This window comes from Xenopus tropicalis, chromosome 6 (genome assembly GCF_000004195.4).
Source record: "Xenopus tropicalis strain Nigerian chromosome 6, UCB_Xtro_10.0, whole genome shotgun sequence".
NCBI classification, from domain to species: Eukaryota; Metazoa; Chordata; class Amphibia; order Anura; family Pipidae; genus Xenopus; species Xenopus tropicalis.
This window is the reverse complement of record NC_030682.2, coordinates 13,043,781-13,061,805: the sequence shown is the minus strand read 5'-3', so window position 1 is coordinate 13,061,805 and position 18,025 is coordinate 13,043,781. Positions and strand designations below refer to the sequence as shown.

The 18,025-nt window shown below is 43.2% G+C and overlaps 2 protein-coding genes across 2 annotated transcripts in view; both read right to left on the bottom strand.

Annotated features, from left to right (window-relative positions):
- Nucleotides 1-14,106, bottom strand: part of LOC100497570 (ficolin-1) — a 39,793-nt gene extending 25,687 nt beyond the window's left edge. Inside the window, exon 1 of the mRNA XM_031903656.1 lies at nt 14,032-14,106. The gene's annotated coding sequence lies outside the window, so the exon portion shown is untranslated. The remainder of the gene's footprint in view (nt 1-14,031) is intronic.
- LOC100485478 (ficolin-1) lies at nt 5,747-14,115 on the bottom strand. Its single transcript, XM_018094758.2, has 7 exons — nt 14,032-14,115; nt 13,794-13,838; nt 13,075-13,110; nt 12,154-12,281; nt 11,697-11,826; nt 10,569-10,703; nt 5,747-6,765 (listed from the first exon to the last, which is right to left on the bottom strand). Exons 3-7 carry the CDS (start codon nt 13,094-13,096, stop codon nt 6,527-6,529), a joined length of 654 nt encoding a protein of 217 aa, XP_017950247.1. The 5' UTR covers nt 13,097-13,110; nt 13,794-13,838; nt 14,032-14,115; the 3' UTR covers nt 5,747-6,526.
- Between the last annotated feature and the right edge of the window lie 3,910 nt (nt 14,116-18,025).

Genomic DNA, 18,025 nt, shown 5'->3' with positions numbered 1-18,025 from the left:
ACCCCACCCAATGAATATACAGCTATAGGACCCGTTATCCAGAATGCTCGGGACCTGGGGTTTTCCGGATAAGAGGTCTTTCCGTAATTCGGATCTCCTACCTTAAGTCTACTAATAACATTATTTAAACAGTAATTAAACCCAATCGGATTGTTTTGGCTCCAATAAGGGGTAATTATATCTTAGTTGGGATCAAGTACAGGTACTGTTTTATTATTACAGAGAAAAGGGAATCATTTAACCATTAAATAAACCCAATAGGGCTGTTCTGCCCCCAATAAGGGGTAATTATATCTTAGTTGGGATCAAGTACAGGTACTGTTTTATTATTACAGAGAAAAGGGGATCATTTAACCATTAAATAAACCCAATAGGGCTGTTCTGCCCCAATAAGGGGTAATTATATCTTAGTTGGGATCAAGTACAGGTACTGTTTTATTATTACAGATAAAAGGAAACCTTTTTAAAAATGGGAATTATTTTATTAAAATGTAGTCTATTGGAGATGGCCTTTCCGTAATTCAGAACTTTCTGGATAATGGGTTTCCGGATAAGGGGTCCGGTACCTGTATATATTTTGTTTGTTTGTTTGGTAGTTTTTTAAAGCATATATTCCGCTATTGAGACTTCTCCTTGTGTTCCTATACAATTGGACACACATTTTTGAGAAGTCTACATCCTACAAGAAAAATCCTAATTCAAGTTTAGTTCACTCAAAATTCCCATATAAATTTATATCTGCTAAAGATGATTGCACATGTACCAGTGCCATTAAGATACAGCTACCAAATACCCCAAAACTTCACAAAAGCAAATTAGAGCTGAAAATGTAAGTGATGCATTCTAATAACACCCCCGTTATTTCCACATCCCGCCATTGCTTTACAATAAGGAACTCTGGACAAGATTTTGCATGTAAATTAAATTTGCAAAAAAGAAAAAGAAAAAAATGTTAGATTTATTTCACAAACATGAGTGCAATTTGTACAAATATGTGCTTAATGAATCTCATAAGATTTGCTTTGCCTGTGAGTTCAGACACCTATCTTCTGGCATCTGCCTGGGGGCCTGTTCAGCCGCAATTGTCAGCTCTGTGTGCCGCTGCCCCAAAGACTGAAAGCTGCTTTTGTTTGACCTCGGAACAGAAGCTGAGAAATGAAGACAAATGGAATGCTGTAGTTACAAGTAAATTGAATATCCACATCCCATGAATTCACCACTTACTACACAGGGTCTGACTGGGAGGCGCAGGGCTCACCGGAGCTGCCACCGCAGGGGCCGCACACCCCCCAAGGGACCCCCGCCATGGTTCCCACACCCCACTCACCCAACCCCCTTCCCTGAGCACCCATACTTTGGAGGCCCCGGAGTGCTCAGCAGGGATCGGTTCTGGGCCAGCAGGGCCCACAAGAGCCAGAGCCAACTGGGTTTTTTCCGGGTGTCCCGACAGCCCAGTCCGACCCTGGTCACACCGCCTCAACAAAATTCAACAAAATTACTCAAAACAATAATAAAAATCCCATTACACAGTGAGACTGGTAGTCAGACTCCTCTAATCCACTAACCTCTTTGCACAATGAATGATTTACAGGCAAAAGCAGTACAATGAAAAACAATACAAAACTGAAAGCACTAAGTGCGAGTGGTAGTCAGATTCCCTGAGCCACTAGCCTCACTGCACAACAAACCTTTTATGGGCCCAAACAATTATAAAACACAATTCAGAACTGTACTGAAAATATCAGATCTGCTGGTATTAAGGTGGCCATACTCTGTAAGATCCCACCAACGGGTGGGCGATATCGGGCTAATCTTTTGGCCCTAGGGCAAATGGCGGGTATAAGTGCCGTCAGTTTTTAAGAAATTGTGGTCCCTGATCCAACAGAAAAGCAAACCTGCCCAATTTCCAGCCAGATGTTGGTCGGGGAGGCCCGTCGGGGGTGCCCATACACAGGCATGAACAAGCTGACAATACAGTAAAATTACTAAAATTACAAGTCACTGAAATATAAAAGAAGAGTGACTATGAGCTGAGTGTTAGGCTGAGGATACACTGGGGGGAGTGAATGAGAAGCTACGGTTGTGGAGGGAAAGGGATAGGAAGGACTAAACTACATACATTTATATCATATAATCCAATAATGGAATAAAACACATTAAATGCTGCTAGAATACTTTCCTTTCATCTACACTATGGATAGGAACAACAAATGTAAAGATCTGCTTTTGGTTTTATAATGGATTCAGTCAAATCCCAGCACCAGCATATATAGTTATTCCATGCAAGCTGCAATCCTTATAGTACAACAAGGGCGCAGAGACCTTACCTGAGACCGGGGATACGTACAGTACAGGGAAATCAGTAGCAAGAGAGCAGGAAAAGAAGTCAATATGATCGATGTGCTCTTTCTGTATAAACAGACCTTTTGTGAGACAGTTCTTTAGTAGAATTCACATTTATCTGAAGGGGAAGGAATGTAACTTTACCAGTAATTCAACTTTGCCCTTGGTTTCTCTACTTCCCTGCCCCAATTACCTTGGCTGTGTGTATAGGTGTATAAGGTGGCCATACACGGGCTGATTGTAGCTGCCGATATCGGTCCCTTAGACTAATTCGGCAGCTTATCGGCCCGTGTAGGGGCGCGAACGAAATTGGTCTGAAATCAGGCAGATATCAATGGGGCAGGTTAAAAAATTTAGTCGGATTGGGGACCGCATCGGCTTGTTGATGCAGCTCCCGAACCGACTGCTCCTATTAACGGCGTTCTAATTAGCCTTAATTCACCCGATATCACCCATCCGTAGGTGGGGATATTGGGAGAAGATCCGCTCACGTTGCATCCTCGCCAAGCGAGCAGATCTTAACATATATGGCCACCTTAAGCCCACAATGCAGCATTTTAATCCAAAATTTAAATTTCTAGGTAAATTGTCTCCACTAAACTTGTATGCAACGGGCCCATACAGGGACAAACCAGCATTTTGCAACAAGTTGCTATGCACGGTTACAGAGTGGGGATGGGCTCACTTTTGGCACGTGGCGCCAATTTAATCCGTGAATACAACACACTCGAGCCACCAGGTCCGGGCAGAGCCTTGGCATTCATAGGTACTGAGAACAAAATCCCCAGGGGGAATATAATGACTGACAGACTGCAAAGGCAAAAACAGCTGAAAAGAGGGATAACGAAGAAGCAAAACAAGCGATAAAGAAGAAAGCAGAACGGGTAAATCCAGTAGGGTAACAGGGCAGAGGGAGTGTAATAGAGTTACCTAGAGTAAATACCTACTGTACACATCTTTCTACTCTTATATTTCTCTGTTCTAGTACAAATATACAATAAAGCTGGCCATGCACAGGCCAAAAGCTGGTAGCACACTGACCCCTGTATGAGGGCACCCTATAGGGCAGTGATCCCCAACCAGTGGCTCAGGGCAACATGTTGCTCCCCAAACCCTTGGATGTTGCACCCAGTTGCCTCAAAGCAGCTGCTTATTTTTGAATTTCTGGTTAGGAGACAAGCTTTGGTTGCATAAAACCCAGTGTAATTGCCAAACAGATCCTTCTGTAGGCTTCCAGACAACATAGGGACTACCAAATAGCCAATTGTAGCTCTCATTGGCACCTCCAGGAACTTTTTCCATGCTTGTGTTGCTCTTCAGAACTTTTCCCATTTCAATGTGGCTCATGGGTATAAAAGGTTGGGGATCCCTGCTATAGGGTGAGGATTGTATTTGTGTTTATTATGGTCCTCTCCTTCTATTATAATCCACTGAAAATATCCCCTTAGTTTCACTGCATACTTCCGTATTAGTGATGTGGGGGCCGGCCCAATACTTGCTGGTAGGGAGGGTTGGGACTGACCTCGACACATTTGCAGGTTGTTGGCGGGTTCAGGTTGAGCTGTTCAGTCTGCTCTGCCCGCCCACAACCTTACATTGCCAGCTTCCAGGTTTATCTCTGCTTTATAGGCATGTGCCCGCCCATTTGTGACATCATCAGTGGGCAGGGTGGGCGTAGTTCATTAAATAGAGGGGACTAGCCAGGTAGGTTAGGGTTCGGGCTGGGAGCGGGCAGTTAGTTTGGCTGCTGGGCTGATCTGATTGTTTGATCCCCCAAAGACCAGATGTGTGCCCAGGTTTAGCTGGTTGGCATAGATGTGGCTGTAGGTATATACAAGATTTAAAACACTATATTACTCTGTATACTGTATTTCAGTAGATAGTGGACTTATAAATGACAATGCATAGAAAAGCTGTACCTGAAGGAGGGTCTGTACCGTAAGTAGCCAACTATGATTAACCCCAGGAGTGATAGTGGGGAAAAGCCTTTGTTGTATTGATAGAGACTTGTATATGACTGTAGGGCATGATCATTTTCACTGAATGAATAAGGCTGTGTAACGCTGGAATTATTTGTTTGGCTGATCAGCCATAGAATTATAGATTTTCTTCCATTTAAGGTTGGTTTGAAACAATCCTTCCGCCCGGATTTATTGTGCTGCTGCCTGCATGGAAAGTGCCACTGTCAGAATGTCATGGGCTGCAGCAAAAATCAGATTGATTTGTAATGGAAAGAATGTAAGTTTGCTTGTAATTCCAGTTTGTTCATCCCCCCAGGGTTTGGTACATTCCTGTATAAAGCGACTGGACTTCCGCGAAGAACTAGATTTATAATATTACCTTTCCTGCTCTTTAATTAGCAACAAAAGTCCTGAAGGAAAATGAATGTATGGGTTGTTTCAATCTTGTAGGGCCTCTGTGTAAGGAAAATAGGACCATGTATTCGGCTGAATCCGAATCCTGCTGATAAAGGCTGAATCTTGACCGAATACCGAACCTAATCCTGGATTCGTTGCCTCCCTATATAGCAGTGATCCCCATCCAGTGATTCTGGGGAAACATGTTGCTCCCCAAACCCTTGGATGTTGCTCCCAGTGGCCTCAAAGCAGGTAGTTATTTTTGAATTTCTGGTTTGGAGGCATTTTGGTTGTATAAAAGCCAAGTATAATTCCAAACAGAGCCTTCTATAGGCTGCCAGTCAACATAGGGGCTACCAAATAGCCAATCACAGCCCTTATTTGCACCCCCAGGAAACTTTCATACTTGTGTTGCTCCCCAACACTTTTTTCCATTTAAATGTGGTTCACAGGTATAAAAGGTTGGGGATCCCTGCTATATAGTATGCTAACTGATGAAATGTACAGTATACTCATCTTGTCTATGAAGATTCTCATTTATCCAGGTCATGATATACTGTATTTTATAGAATTATGTCTAAAACAACTGGACTTTTCTGAAGAGAAAGTCAGAAAAGTCTAGTTGTTTTAGACTTAATTCTACTAGAATACATCTTTCATGGTAGCCTCAATTATTAGGGGGTCATTTGCAACTGGAGGGCAAAATGCTAAGTGCGAGCAGACACATTTTTATACCCACAATGCAGCAACCTGAAGATTCAGTTTGTTAAGACTGAGGAATGTTATTCACTAACTTGAATATTCTTAGTACTATGTTGGACCAGCAATGTTCTCAGAAACGCTGCACCTGTGTTTCTTTTGATAGAGGACTCAGTGCAGCATCTCTGTGAGTGCTTAGTACCCTGGGGGCCCTAAGCTACATAATGTTGAACTTAACAGACTACAGAAAGTCATAAAAAAGTCATAAAACTTATATGCTAAAGTCTGCTACATATCCTAGTGTCTTCTACAGTATATATCTGATACAACAAGGTCAATATACCATAGAAGATACAGATGTGGCACAGCATTTATTCATTCAGTATCAGCTCACAGACAGGGATATGGAACAACAACAGAGCAAATCAAGCACAAGGGTTACAGAATATCATGAAAAAACACAGGTGGAAATAAAGGACTAACTCTGTGAGTTTACAACACCAATGGTCAAGCTTTGGCCTTTGACCCAACTCTTCAAAGACTGAGCAGGATACTGGGAGCTTCAGCTTGACTACTGGCCTAATCCATATTAGTGCTTTTGAAACAGTCTAAAATGCAAACGTTGGCATGCAGCACACATGCTGTACCTTTTGCCTATTATTTTAATTAGGAAATACTTGTGTTTTTGTTATTTCTTGCACTAAACAGGGCAAAATTTCAAAATGGAACTAAATTCACGTTCTACTTCCTGATCCTAAAGAGCAAAGGTGATGATCAGGGATTTTAGAAGATGGATTTAATATGAATTATACAATTATCAGGCATGGTACTAAAATAACAATGGAACTGTTTTAAGATGGACACACGTGCAGCCACCAACTGTTTGGATGACCCATTGTTCTGTGTGTGAGTGTTCTGAACAACCCTGTCCAAAAGTTATTGTGCTACAACTGACTACCACAATTGCATGAATTCTGATTGGTTGATGGCCAGTTATTATGTGTATGGGTCAATGATTGACCAGGATTATAAAATACAAGTTGTGGTCAGTAATATGTGTCATCTACACGTGTCGCCAAATTGCACAATATGCCACATAGCACTAAATCAGCCGTGAATCGGAAGCCTTACGCTGGCCTCATTTTCATCTCAGTGAATTTTAAGGGATGATAGCTTCTTATGGTGAACCAGCAGATGCTATCAACATAATAGTCCGGTATCAGATGGTAAAATCCGTTCAAGTTGGCATTAAAGCATATGGTGTACCACCAGCCTCCGCGGCCGACGTCAGCGCAGTTTGCTGCATACATATCATTGTCCCGGTCCTTTGTGGTGAATTGTGAGTTGTTGGCATACATGGAGTCTCCTTATGAGGGAATAATGAGAAAAAAACATTAGGCAGGTACAGTCCTGTGGGATATTAATTGTGTCTGGATTTGCCCTCATTGTGGCTGTGGGTATTTTCAAAAAGGGCTCTCTGTTAGCCTGATTGGTAAATAATTGATCCACTAATCAATCCAATTTAGGAACTTTCTATGTGAAATATTTCTGTTGTTATTATGCATGTTGCATACAATGTTTTGTTGCAGACAGTGACCCATGAGTGCTGCCATGCTGTAGGCCCAGGCATTAATTAACCTTGCTTAAAATTGTATTAACTGTGCTTCAGTATTCTATTGCTGGGCTGAGAGCTGGAGGAACAGCTGCTTCTCCCTGCCCAAACAATTCCATTTGTATGTGGGACAGGGCCACCTTTAGGGTACAAATATGGCTATTAGCCTCTGAAGAGTTCCATGGCCATGTCAGGGTTCAACCCAAGGGCTCAGTTATACAGGGAACTCTGAGTATCACTCATGTATTATAAGGGATAATGTACCCCCTACTGTAAATGATAAGGATATTAGCAGTCACTGAGGGGTTCTGAGCCCATATAAAGGCACAAGGCTGCAGGCTGAGTTATACAGGGAACTCTGAGTATCACTCATGTATTATAAGGGATAATGTACCCCCTACTGTAAATGATAAGGATATTAGCAGTCACTGAGGGGTTCTGTGCCCATATAAAGGCACAAGGCTGCAGGCTGAGTTATACAGGGAACTCTGAGTATCACTCATGTATTATAAGGGATAATGTACCCCCTACTGTAAATGATAAGGATATTAGCAGTCACTGAGGGGTTCTGTGCCCATATAAAGGCACAAGGCTGCAGGCTGAGTTATACAGGGAACTCTGAGTATCACTCATGTATTATAAGGGATAATGTACCCCCTACTGTAAATGATAAGGATATTAGCAGTCACTGAGGGGTTCTGTGCCCATATAAAGGCACAAGGCTGCAGGCTGAGTTATACAGGGAACTCTGAGTATCACTCATGTATTATAAGGGATAATGTACCCCCTACTGTAAATGATAAGGATATTAGCAGTCACTGAGGGGTTCTGTGCCCATATAAAGGCACAAGGCTGCAGGCTGAGTTATACAGGGAACTCTGAGTATCACTCATGTATTATAAGGGATAATGTACCCCCTACTGTAAATGATAAGGATATTAGCAGTCACTGAGGGGTTCTGTGACCATATGGTTTGCAATCTGATTCATACATGCTAAATCACAGAATGATGACACTTAACAAATTACTTTTTTTAGTCAAAATATCTTTATTTGGCAGCTCTATATACCCACTTTTTGAGAAATAAGGAATTTTTTGTTGGACCCTTATCTATATGGCACATACCCCATACCCAAAAAATCTGCCCTGGGTGTGCAGTGTCAGGCAGGATTTATAGTTTAACTCCCTAAGTTACGTTACGTCACACCACTCCTCCATCCCCGCCCCTTGCACATGTGCAGTAGCTTCTCTCCTCATGTCCGCCCCGCCGCTTCCCCACTGCCCCTTGTCGCTCGCGCTCCATATCAACTGGTCGTGGATCCAGCGCCGGATTTGTTTTCCGAGTGCCCCAAGGCCGCCCCCATCCGTCTCCTACCCCAGTGGGGAGAGGTCCCCATTGCTCCATATTGGAGCAAAATTTTAAAATTTCGTTGTAGCAGGGCAGCATGCCGCCCATAAATTTCCGCAGCCCTAGGCCTTTGTCGCCTCTCCACAAATCGGAGCCTGCCTGGAGCAGTGAGGAATGGGCGTTAAATAAATCTGTTCGCCTATTTAGCTGGTGCCCCAGGAAAAAACATGCGGTTGGGCATGCCGCCCATAAAATCGTGCCGCCCTTGGCCTGGGGCCTTCCCACAAATCTGGGCCTGGTGTCATCTGGCTTCCAGTTCTTGCAACAGACGTATATACGGGGAAAAGAGGGGCCGCAACTGAATTTTATTCACCAGCGTAAAGAACTGTAACCTTTCAGCTCAATAGCTGCCTTCCCGGACTAGTACCAGTAGAACATGGGTTACACTGTACTCTCTTACCTAGAATGGGCCTTCGCTAAGTGGAAGAGGAAGGTGAGGGTGTTGTGCAACTACACCTCTCTTGTTGCTATGCAGAAGCTGTGCCAGAAGTTCTTGCAAATAACAAAATAATAAGTGTTTATTGAACACCCACAGGGTTACTCACAATACAGCTGTCAGAGGCCAGTGGTACAGGCAACACCACATACAGAGTGTAATACAGACTGACACTCCCCTGCGGGCAGACTTGGCAGGAATCTCGCTTTACCTCTGTAACACACCCTGTAGTGGATCCCTCAGGGAATTCTCTATCCTGATTCCCTATTCACTTGGATCCCTACACTACAGGCAATGTGGCCTGGGAGAGATACCTCCAAAAGTCCTATGTAGGAGCTCAGAACTGCTCTTTCTAGCACAACCCTAACTGCCTTACACTCCGACCTAGTATGTACTATAAAGGGGCTACACCTGCCACTATCTAATGTCTCATTCACGGGGCCCTGTTCCCCGACATCACTGGGCCTGGGCCCATGCCCTGGGCTCTCAGCACCCATTCACCCTGTTCCTCAGGTGGAAGCAAACAGGAAGGTGCCACTCCTTTCCCAGCACTATACCAAAGTGAGACAGGAAGTGGTCACCATACCATCTAACCCAGTGCTGTCCAACTTCTGCGGTGCCGAGGGCCGGAATTTCTCTCGCCTACATGGTGGAGGGCCGCTAATGGAAGCCAGTTTTGACCAATCCCCCATTTTAAACCACACCCACTTCAAACCACACCCATTTAATGGTCGCTGCAGGGATATCAACCATCATTAATATGTTAAAGAATTATATTATGTTATATTAAGACACACCCTTAAATCCATATGCCTCCTCCTCCCCTGTGGATAGCACAGCAACCCCCAGCATATAATTACACACCTTAGGGACCATTTAATGGCTATTTCCAACTGCTAACAAACTCCCAGAACAAACCCCTGCCAGGTTCACCTCCCACAGGCAGCATAGGGTAGGCAGAGTATGGCGCACACACAGGCAGCACTCTGCCTGTCCTATGCTGCCTGTGTGTGCCATACTCTGCCTGCCCTACCCTGTCTGTGTGTGCCATACTCTGCCTTTCCTATGCTGCCTGTGTGTGCCATACTCTGCCTGCCCTACCCTGTCTGTGTGTGCCATACTCTGCCTGTCCTATGCTGCCTGTGGGTGCCAGACCCTCCCTGCCCTATGCTGCCTATGTGCCATACTCTGCCCACCCTATGCTGCCTATACACAGGCAGAATAGGCCAGGCAGTACATACAATGTCTGAGGTGTGAAGAAGTGAACAATGTGGGTGATTACAGTCCATGCAGGGGGCCAGTTAATCACAGTACTGATACCATTTAATGCTTACTCAAAGGTAAGCCATCAAAGCAGCCAGACAGGTGGGGGGCCACACAGAGGGGTTTCGAGGGCCGCATGCGGCCCGCGGGCCGCCAGTTGGACAGCCCTGATCTAATCAATAGCATCCATGAGTTAATGAAATTACTTAAATACATTCTCTTCTGCCCAGAAACTAAGGGAACTGAACCTGTAGGGATTTAAAGCCATAGGGGCCGTTTAACCCCATGGGTCCCTACAGAACATAAGCCTAAATCAGCAAGCACAAACAGTAATAATAATGAAAACTGTGAATCAGGCATTAGTGAGAGAGAAAACGAGAATAAAAGGTTTTGTGAGGGTCAAATTTTTGAAGCATGGATGTTATAAATGTTACAAATGTCCCTTCTTACCTGCATTACCAGCAACATATGGGCCGATAATTAGTGTATAATTGTCCGACTCTGGTAAAACCCTGAAAGACGAGTATTTTGCATAATAATGTATGTTATCAAAGTCTTTCAGATCGACTCTCATTTCCCATGTTCCTAAGGAAACAGAAAGGCTCATTACTTTACTGTAGGCCCAGTAATGCAACGCAATGTTCTGTTTCAATACATTAAATGTGGCTTTTCCCACACAGACTGTGTCGTTCTCAGGTTAAGGTGGCAAAACATAGGCCTCAAAAATGTCACTGGTACAAAAAATCTCAATTGACTGGTTTTTGGAGTGAGAGAAAGTCTTGTGTACAATTTGCTGCCTATTGACTTCTATGCGTTTCTCAAATTTTTCACTGTTTTGCAAATTTTTTAGCAGTTTCACAGATTTTTCGGCGATTAGGTCAGGAGTAAATAAACCAAATTATCAGACAATAGAGTATACTCAGGAATTTAGCACCACTCACCAGTAAGGGCAGGGGTACACGGGGAGATTAGTTGCCCAGTGACTAACCTTCGTTGTCGTGGGCGACTAATCTCCCCGCAATGCCATCCTTCTGGCTAGAATGTAAATCGCCAGTGGGATGGAATACGTGTCTCTGTGTGTCCCTCAGTCGCCCGAGTTTTCCTCTTAAGGCAACTTCGGGCGACTGCGGGACATCGCAGCAGCACATATGCCATCCCACTGGCGATTTACATTCTAGCCTGTGGGATGGCATTGTGGGCAGATTAGTCGCATGCGACAACGAAGATTTGTCACTGGGCAACTAATCTCCCCGTCAAAAAGTAACGACCTGACACTAAACAGGTACAGATACCCAGGAGCTGAGCAATTTGGCTGATTCCAACTGCACTGCCAAACCTGCCCACGTACGGCCATCTCTATTGTCATGGGTCCCAGTACAGAACTGTATCACCCAATCATGGAAGGGGAGGCACCAAACAATGAGGGGCCTTCTGTGTGGATGAGAATTATAATGCTTATTTGACATGTCCTTGGTGTTATTAGATATGTTTTCCCAAAGGAACCAGGGCCATTTAGAAGTAGTCTTTTTTTTAAATTTATATCAAGCAAGTAACAATGAACAAATGAAAAAACTATACCTGCCGATGTTAAATTACTGAGATTGTCATTCCCCAACCAGAACTCAGTCAGGCGGCTGCCAAACCCCCTCCTGTAGGAATCCCAGCCAAGGTAGAAGTCTACTGAGCCATCATAGCGTCTTTGGAAAACCTGCGCAGGATAAAGAAAGTTGCAGGTAATACTGCCCTGGGCTCTAGCTGAAGCCTACGGTGCAATACACTAACCTACAGATCTTGCTAATAATTCAGATAAAGTAGGTATCTCCCCTAAGCATGCACATTTTGGATTTGGATCTCCCATGAGTGACAGCTATGAGGCGCTGCCAGTAGAGGAGCTTTAAAGGGATTGTTTTTATGTTGGATATTAGATGAAAAAGATTGTAAGGTCTGATGGGAAATAAAAGCAATTTCCAGAGGAGTTAATGGTATAAAACAAGTTTATCAAAGAAAGATGATTGGGCAGAGTGTTAGTACTTACTATCCAACCTCCCCCATCAGTGTCCATGTCACACAGAACCTGCAGGGGCGCCATCCCATCCGGGTATATTGTGTACCAACCGCTCATTACCACCCCCTGATCCAGCAGCTCCTTGCAGTTCCTGGCACCTAAAACAATGGAACGTCAGATACCAGGTTGCGGAAACCAGGCTGATTAATCAATTAATTACACTGGGACAAGATCCAATATTTTGCTTCCATTGCTACTTCATGACTCCTCCATGTTTTATTGTGGCACGGCAATAAAAACTGGTGCTCTCGGTGGTGGTTTCTAAGGAACATGGCCATCCTACTCATCAGATCTCATCCCAGTTGAACACCACCAAAGCAGAGGTCAACTAGTGAAATATAATTCAACAGAATTTGTTTTTTTTTGTTGGCCCTAGTGCTCTTCCATAGTTATTGGTGCCTTTTTCTCCTGTTGATAAAAGCACATGATAAAAAGCATTAAAGGGCAAGAGATTACCCATCGAAGGACTGGCTGAAGAGTAGATTGAGTAGTATGAAATCAGGTGAGTCTTAGGGAGTGGTAAAGGTATATATACATATAATATATTTCTTTATGTGAAATAAGCAAATGAACAAAAGGGCATGGCTTAATATTCAGCACAGAGCTGTATGGTATACATAAGGGTAACATAGGCCGGAAGTGGAAGGTTTGTCCTACAATGGAATGCCTTTAGCAAGCCCCTCTTCCCACCATCACTGCTAATACCCCAAGCTAGTGACAGGTTCTCGGCTTGTAACCCCCTGGTTACACATCCCTGCAAGTTGTGGGACAAAATGGCACATATTTCCTGAATTTGGGGAATTTGGGGCCACACACAAGCCATAATATAAGAAATATGTGGAACCGTCAAAAGGGAACAACTTAAATCTTATAAAAGGATTTTTTACTTACCTTTTGGACCTTGTGCTCCCATCTCACCAGGATCGCCTATAGAAACAAATTTTGGTAAATGGATTCAAAAGGGAAATGTATATTGGCATAAATATAATCTCTGGAACCATTTCTTGGCACGGGACCAACTGAAGTTTCTATGCTTCCCTACACAGGTCTTATCAACACCCATGCCTCACCCATATGATGGATAGATATGGAGCTAACAGTTAGGCTTACAGGTGCCTGCAGGTGTCTATTATCTCTTGCAAAGGAAAGAAAACGGAGAGCTTAAGCCATTCTAGTATGCGGGTTCATTTATACCGATGATTTGGGCCTCAGAAAAATGTCAACTTATCCTCAGGGTGTAAAAAATGGTTTTACCTCCTCCAAAACTACTTTGAAGGGATTCTGCCATTATTTGTATGGTTTTTATTACAATATTACACTGTTCACATTGCAAATAATTGATTCTGCCATTTAAAATGTTATGCTTGAACCAACAAATGTATTTTTTTTAGCTGTAATATTGGTGTGTAGGCGCCATCTCAGTGCATTTTGCCTGAGTCTGAGCTTTCAGCCAGCGCTACACATTAGAACTGCTTTCAGCTAACCTATTGTTTCTCCTACTCCCATGTAACTGGAGGAGTCCCAAGCCGGACTTGGATTTCTTACTATTGAGTGCTATTCTGATACCTACCACTAGGTGGGGCAAATCTAATTGAATCCCTTGTACAAACCTTTTTCCCCATTTGTCCCATTGATACCAGGATTGCCTTTCAGCCCTGAAAAGAAATGGAATAAATATTAAGTAGCAGCAATATGCTGAACTGTCAGATTATATTCTACAGTCAGTATAGGGCTTTATATACCGGATAAGCACAGATCCGTGTGGGGTTATAAAGATAAACTACAGACAGGCCAGTTATACAGCTTTATGGAAAGAAAGAACATTTCTGGTTGAGGAGAGTCACTCACCTTGCGGCCCGGGGATTCCAGGATCTCCCTTTAGAAGCTCAGTACACGGGCGTATTCGGTAATAATCATTCGGGGTTGGATCTGTGCACACATTTAAGTAACAATAAGATAAACAGTAGAATTATTAAATAATCAAGAGGGAAAAATATATGTAGTTAAACACAACTAGAGATCAGAGACATGTCTTTCTGGCAGGTGAATTGGCTGTTTCACAAATGAATAACTTATTTTTGGGGTTATTTTTGCTCCTCGCTGAGCTGTCAGCTGCCCAAGATTGATTTAATAAAAGGTTAAAGCCTTTCCTTATTACTGTTAGACCAGGGTAAGTGCAGTACTTCTGTCAGGGATCTCTGAGATGCTCAATAGAGAGAGGTCTATCAGTTTGATGGGGGTTAACTTGGTAACACAAGCAGCAGTGGGTGCTGCTACCATAAGGCAAGGTGTAGCCTTAGCCCGCAGTGTCCTGCACATTACCTGGGGCAGCAAAAAGCCTCTCCTGGTAAGAGATGGAATTCTAGTTATAAAACCAGAAATGCAGCTCTTCGAGTGAAGAGAAGACTTCCTTAAGGTGGCCATACACGTAAAGATCCGCTTGTCTGGCGAGGTCGCCAAGCGAGCGGATCTTCTTCCAATATCCCCACCTATGGGTGGGCGATATCGAGGGAATTTAGGCTAGTTTGGTTGAATTAGATTCGATTGAATTAAAGCGCCGATAATAGGTGCAGAGACCGTATGAACGAGCCGATGCGGTCCCCAATCCGACTGAATTTTTTTAACCTGCCCGATCGATATATGGCCGATACCATATGCCAGATGTCGGTAGGGCAGGCCAGTCGTTGTTTCCCCTACACGGCCAATAAGCTGCCGAGTTGGTCTAAGGGACCGATATCGGCATCTACAATCGGCCTTTGTATGGGGACCTTTAGGGTCTGGGGCCCAGAAATGCCCCTGGCAAGCAGCAAGATAACCTCGGCCGGATCAGGGATCAAGTGGCACTAATGCTTAGGTTTTACTGTATATATTGCATTTCATGGAAAAAATATATTGGACAGACCAGGTCCTGAAAGGAACTAAGGGGGACTGAGAGCTATTAATTCAATACATTGGTGCTTTAATGTAAAAAATGAACAGGTATGATGTTTAAGTAGCACAAACACACACAGACTCATATACACAAATACACACACAAACACACACAGTTCAGCAAAGCCAACAATACCCAATCTAACTCACCTTTCTTTTCCAGAGATACCGAAAACCTTGCCTAAACTATTTTAGACCAAAACTAGATGAATACGCACATTCGTCGGTTATTGTGGAGTAGCAAAACTTTTTTTATCAGCGGCTTCGGGAAATGTTTCCAAGGATATCAAAGCTGGGAGTGGGCTGGTTACGGCGCCGATGTTTGAGACACTATATACCTAATTAAAGGTTTAGTAATGGCTGAATGCAGATGCTCCAAGTCTCCGAAAGTAACAAAATGCAGAGAATTTTTTAATGTCATTTTTATTATTTTTCATAAACATAAATACAAACATTGTCAAAGATGTTTTGTGGTTTCTCAGGCTAAACAGCCCTTTCTTCCAAAATACCACAAAGTATATATTTTGTTACACCTATTTGGGCAAAGTCGTCCTTGTGTTCCTACGTTTCTCAGATATCCGCAGATTTTGCATAAAAAGAAAGAAAAACAGATTTCAGGTTAAACTTCTCACCAAACTTTCCATGAAAAATGAGAAATAAAGCTGAATATAAATCAGAATGAATGCGCGTAATGGCACTAAATGCCACAACCTGGGATGGTGCGTAAGGTCAATTACAGATGCGCCCATATGGGGGAATGGAATAATATGTATATATTTGCACGTTTGCCAATGTTTAGCTCTGTCGCAATGGAGTACGGTTCACTAAACATAACTTTTTCATTAAGAAGCGTTTTTTACATACACTGGGCACTGGGGCAGACTTTAAAACTCACAACCTTTGTTTTCCCCCGTAGTGACCCATATTACATTCCCCCATAAACGCACTTTAGCCGAAACACCCTCTTACCTGTAAAAAAGAAAAGAAAACAACAAAGTTTATATTTCTTCAAAATAAATATTTTTAGACACTGTCACTGTTTTCCTGGGCACCTTCTGGGCACTATTTGTTTTGCAAAATGTATAAAAGATTCAAATGGCCACCGCTGCAGCCTTCACACACGTCCCTGCAGGGCCCCCCCCCCGTCTGATCCCCTCCCCCCTGAGCGTGTGTAAATTAAGCTTACCTGCAGCATGCTGGGGGGGAGGGGGAGACTGGAGGTTGGTCTCTCACCGCCGATTTACATTCTAGCCAGTGGGATGGCATTGCGGGGAGATTAGTCGCCTGCGACAATGGATATTTGTCGCGGCGCGACTAATCTCCCCGTGTGTCACAGCCCTAAATGGGGACAATGTATGAGGACTACAGGTGCACAGAACAACATTTTAAGGCTATAGGCACCCCAACTCTTGAACTAACTATACATTTTATAAACCTTGCCCTGCACCCCACAGACACCATATTTCTCATCAAAATCCCACAACAAATATGGGAAACTCTACACAATCGACTTCTTCTTGGTTGTGTGTGTTTAGAAGAAGTGAGTACAAAATAACTATAAAGCTAAGTGTTTTTAAACTCTCGGGCCTTAACTCCAATGTTTGTAATGCCATCGCCTAAAAAAAAGCAATGACATGTATTACACAGGGAGATCGGCCATCAGATCCGCTGGTCTCGCTGCGCAGTGAGGCAAAAACCATTCATTAAGAACAACGCAAAACTGAAAAAGCTTCACAATTACTTATAGCTACATACAAATAAACAGCTCACATTTATACTGGGGGTCTGAATCCCCGATCCTCTAGCCTCGCTGCGCAACGGACTTGGGCAAAACAAGTTATCGGCCACGATGCAGAACTGAAAAAAAAATTCATTGGACACACATACGGAAGAGCATTGGGGCCAAAATAAAAATTCTGATGAATTATGACTTTAAAAATTCGAAATTATGTCTTTTATGTCTATTAAGTAGGAAGAGTCAGACTTTTTAAAGTCGTAATTCTGAGTTTAAAAGTAATAATTTTACATAATTATGAGATAAAAAGTCATAATTTCATCTTTTTCCAGTCATATTTCATCAGAATCTGTGTTCCAAATGTAGGTCTTTGAAGGAATTATCCATTCCAAGAAGTAGGTTGGTTATAAATATAATGGCACTGAGTCAGATCCCAGTATATAGTTACTCCATGTAATCAGAATAAGCCCCTAACAGCCCAACAGGGGCACAAACCCCTTACCTGAGGGAATCGGTAGCGATAGAACCGAGTAAAGTCTCCATGACAGACACGTTCTCCTTTCTCACAGATATTTTATGAAAACATTTCCCTGTAGAATTCAGATATTTGTGCAATACAAAGAATGTAAATTCACCTGTAATTCCATTCTGAAGACGAAAGACTTCTCTGTAGAACTTTATGTTAAACTTCCTGATTCTGAAGCAGAAATGCGTGAATAGGTTTATGAAGGGCAGTGGGGCAAAGCCAGGGGGATGCTGGGAGTAGGGCTCTCATTGGCTGGTTTTATGGAACTGATCCAACAGCAGCCAGAGATCTACATTATTATATGTAGCAAATGATACGGTATATTATGACACAATGAAACCTTGAGGCAAAAGCACTGGAGACGGTGTCAGATACTCTGAGTTATTATCAATAAGCACCGAGTAACAATGGGAGCCGCCTCCAGAAGATTGTGCCATGATTTCAATACATATTTAAAGAAAACCCATACTTTAACCCAGTGTCGGACTGGGACCCCAGGGGCCACCAGAAAACCTTAGACCCTAGGCCCACTCTCAAGACTATTTTACCTCCTTTCCCCCCACCTATTCTCCCAGTCTCTTTTATTTACACACTAGCATCTATTCTTCTATCTATTTCTCCCCTTTCTTCCCATTCAGAAATAGGGAATG

Bases quoted from the DNA above. Each gene is read 5' to 3' on its own strand.
- LOC100485478 (XM_018094758.2), bottom strand. From the start codon at position 13,096: ATGGGAGCACAAGGTCCAAAAG. The intron at 10,704-11,696 runs GTATAGTTTTTT...CTGTTTCCTTAG, and splicing joins CAGTAATTTAACATCGGCAG to GAACATGGGAAATGAGAGTC. The intron at 6,766-10,568 runs GTAAGAAGGGAC...TTCCCTCATAAG, and splicing joins ATATGTTGCTGGTAATGCAG to GAGACTCCATGTATGCCAAC.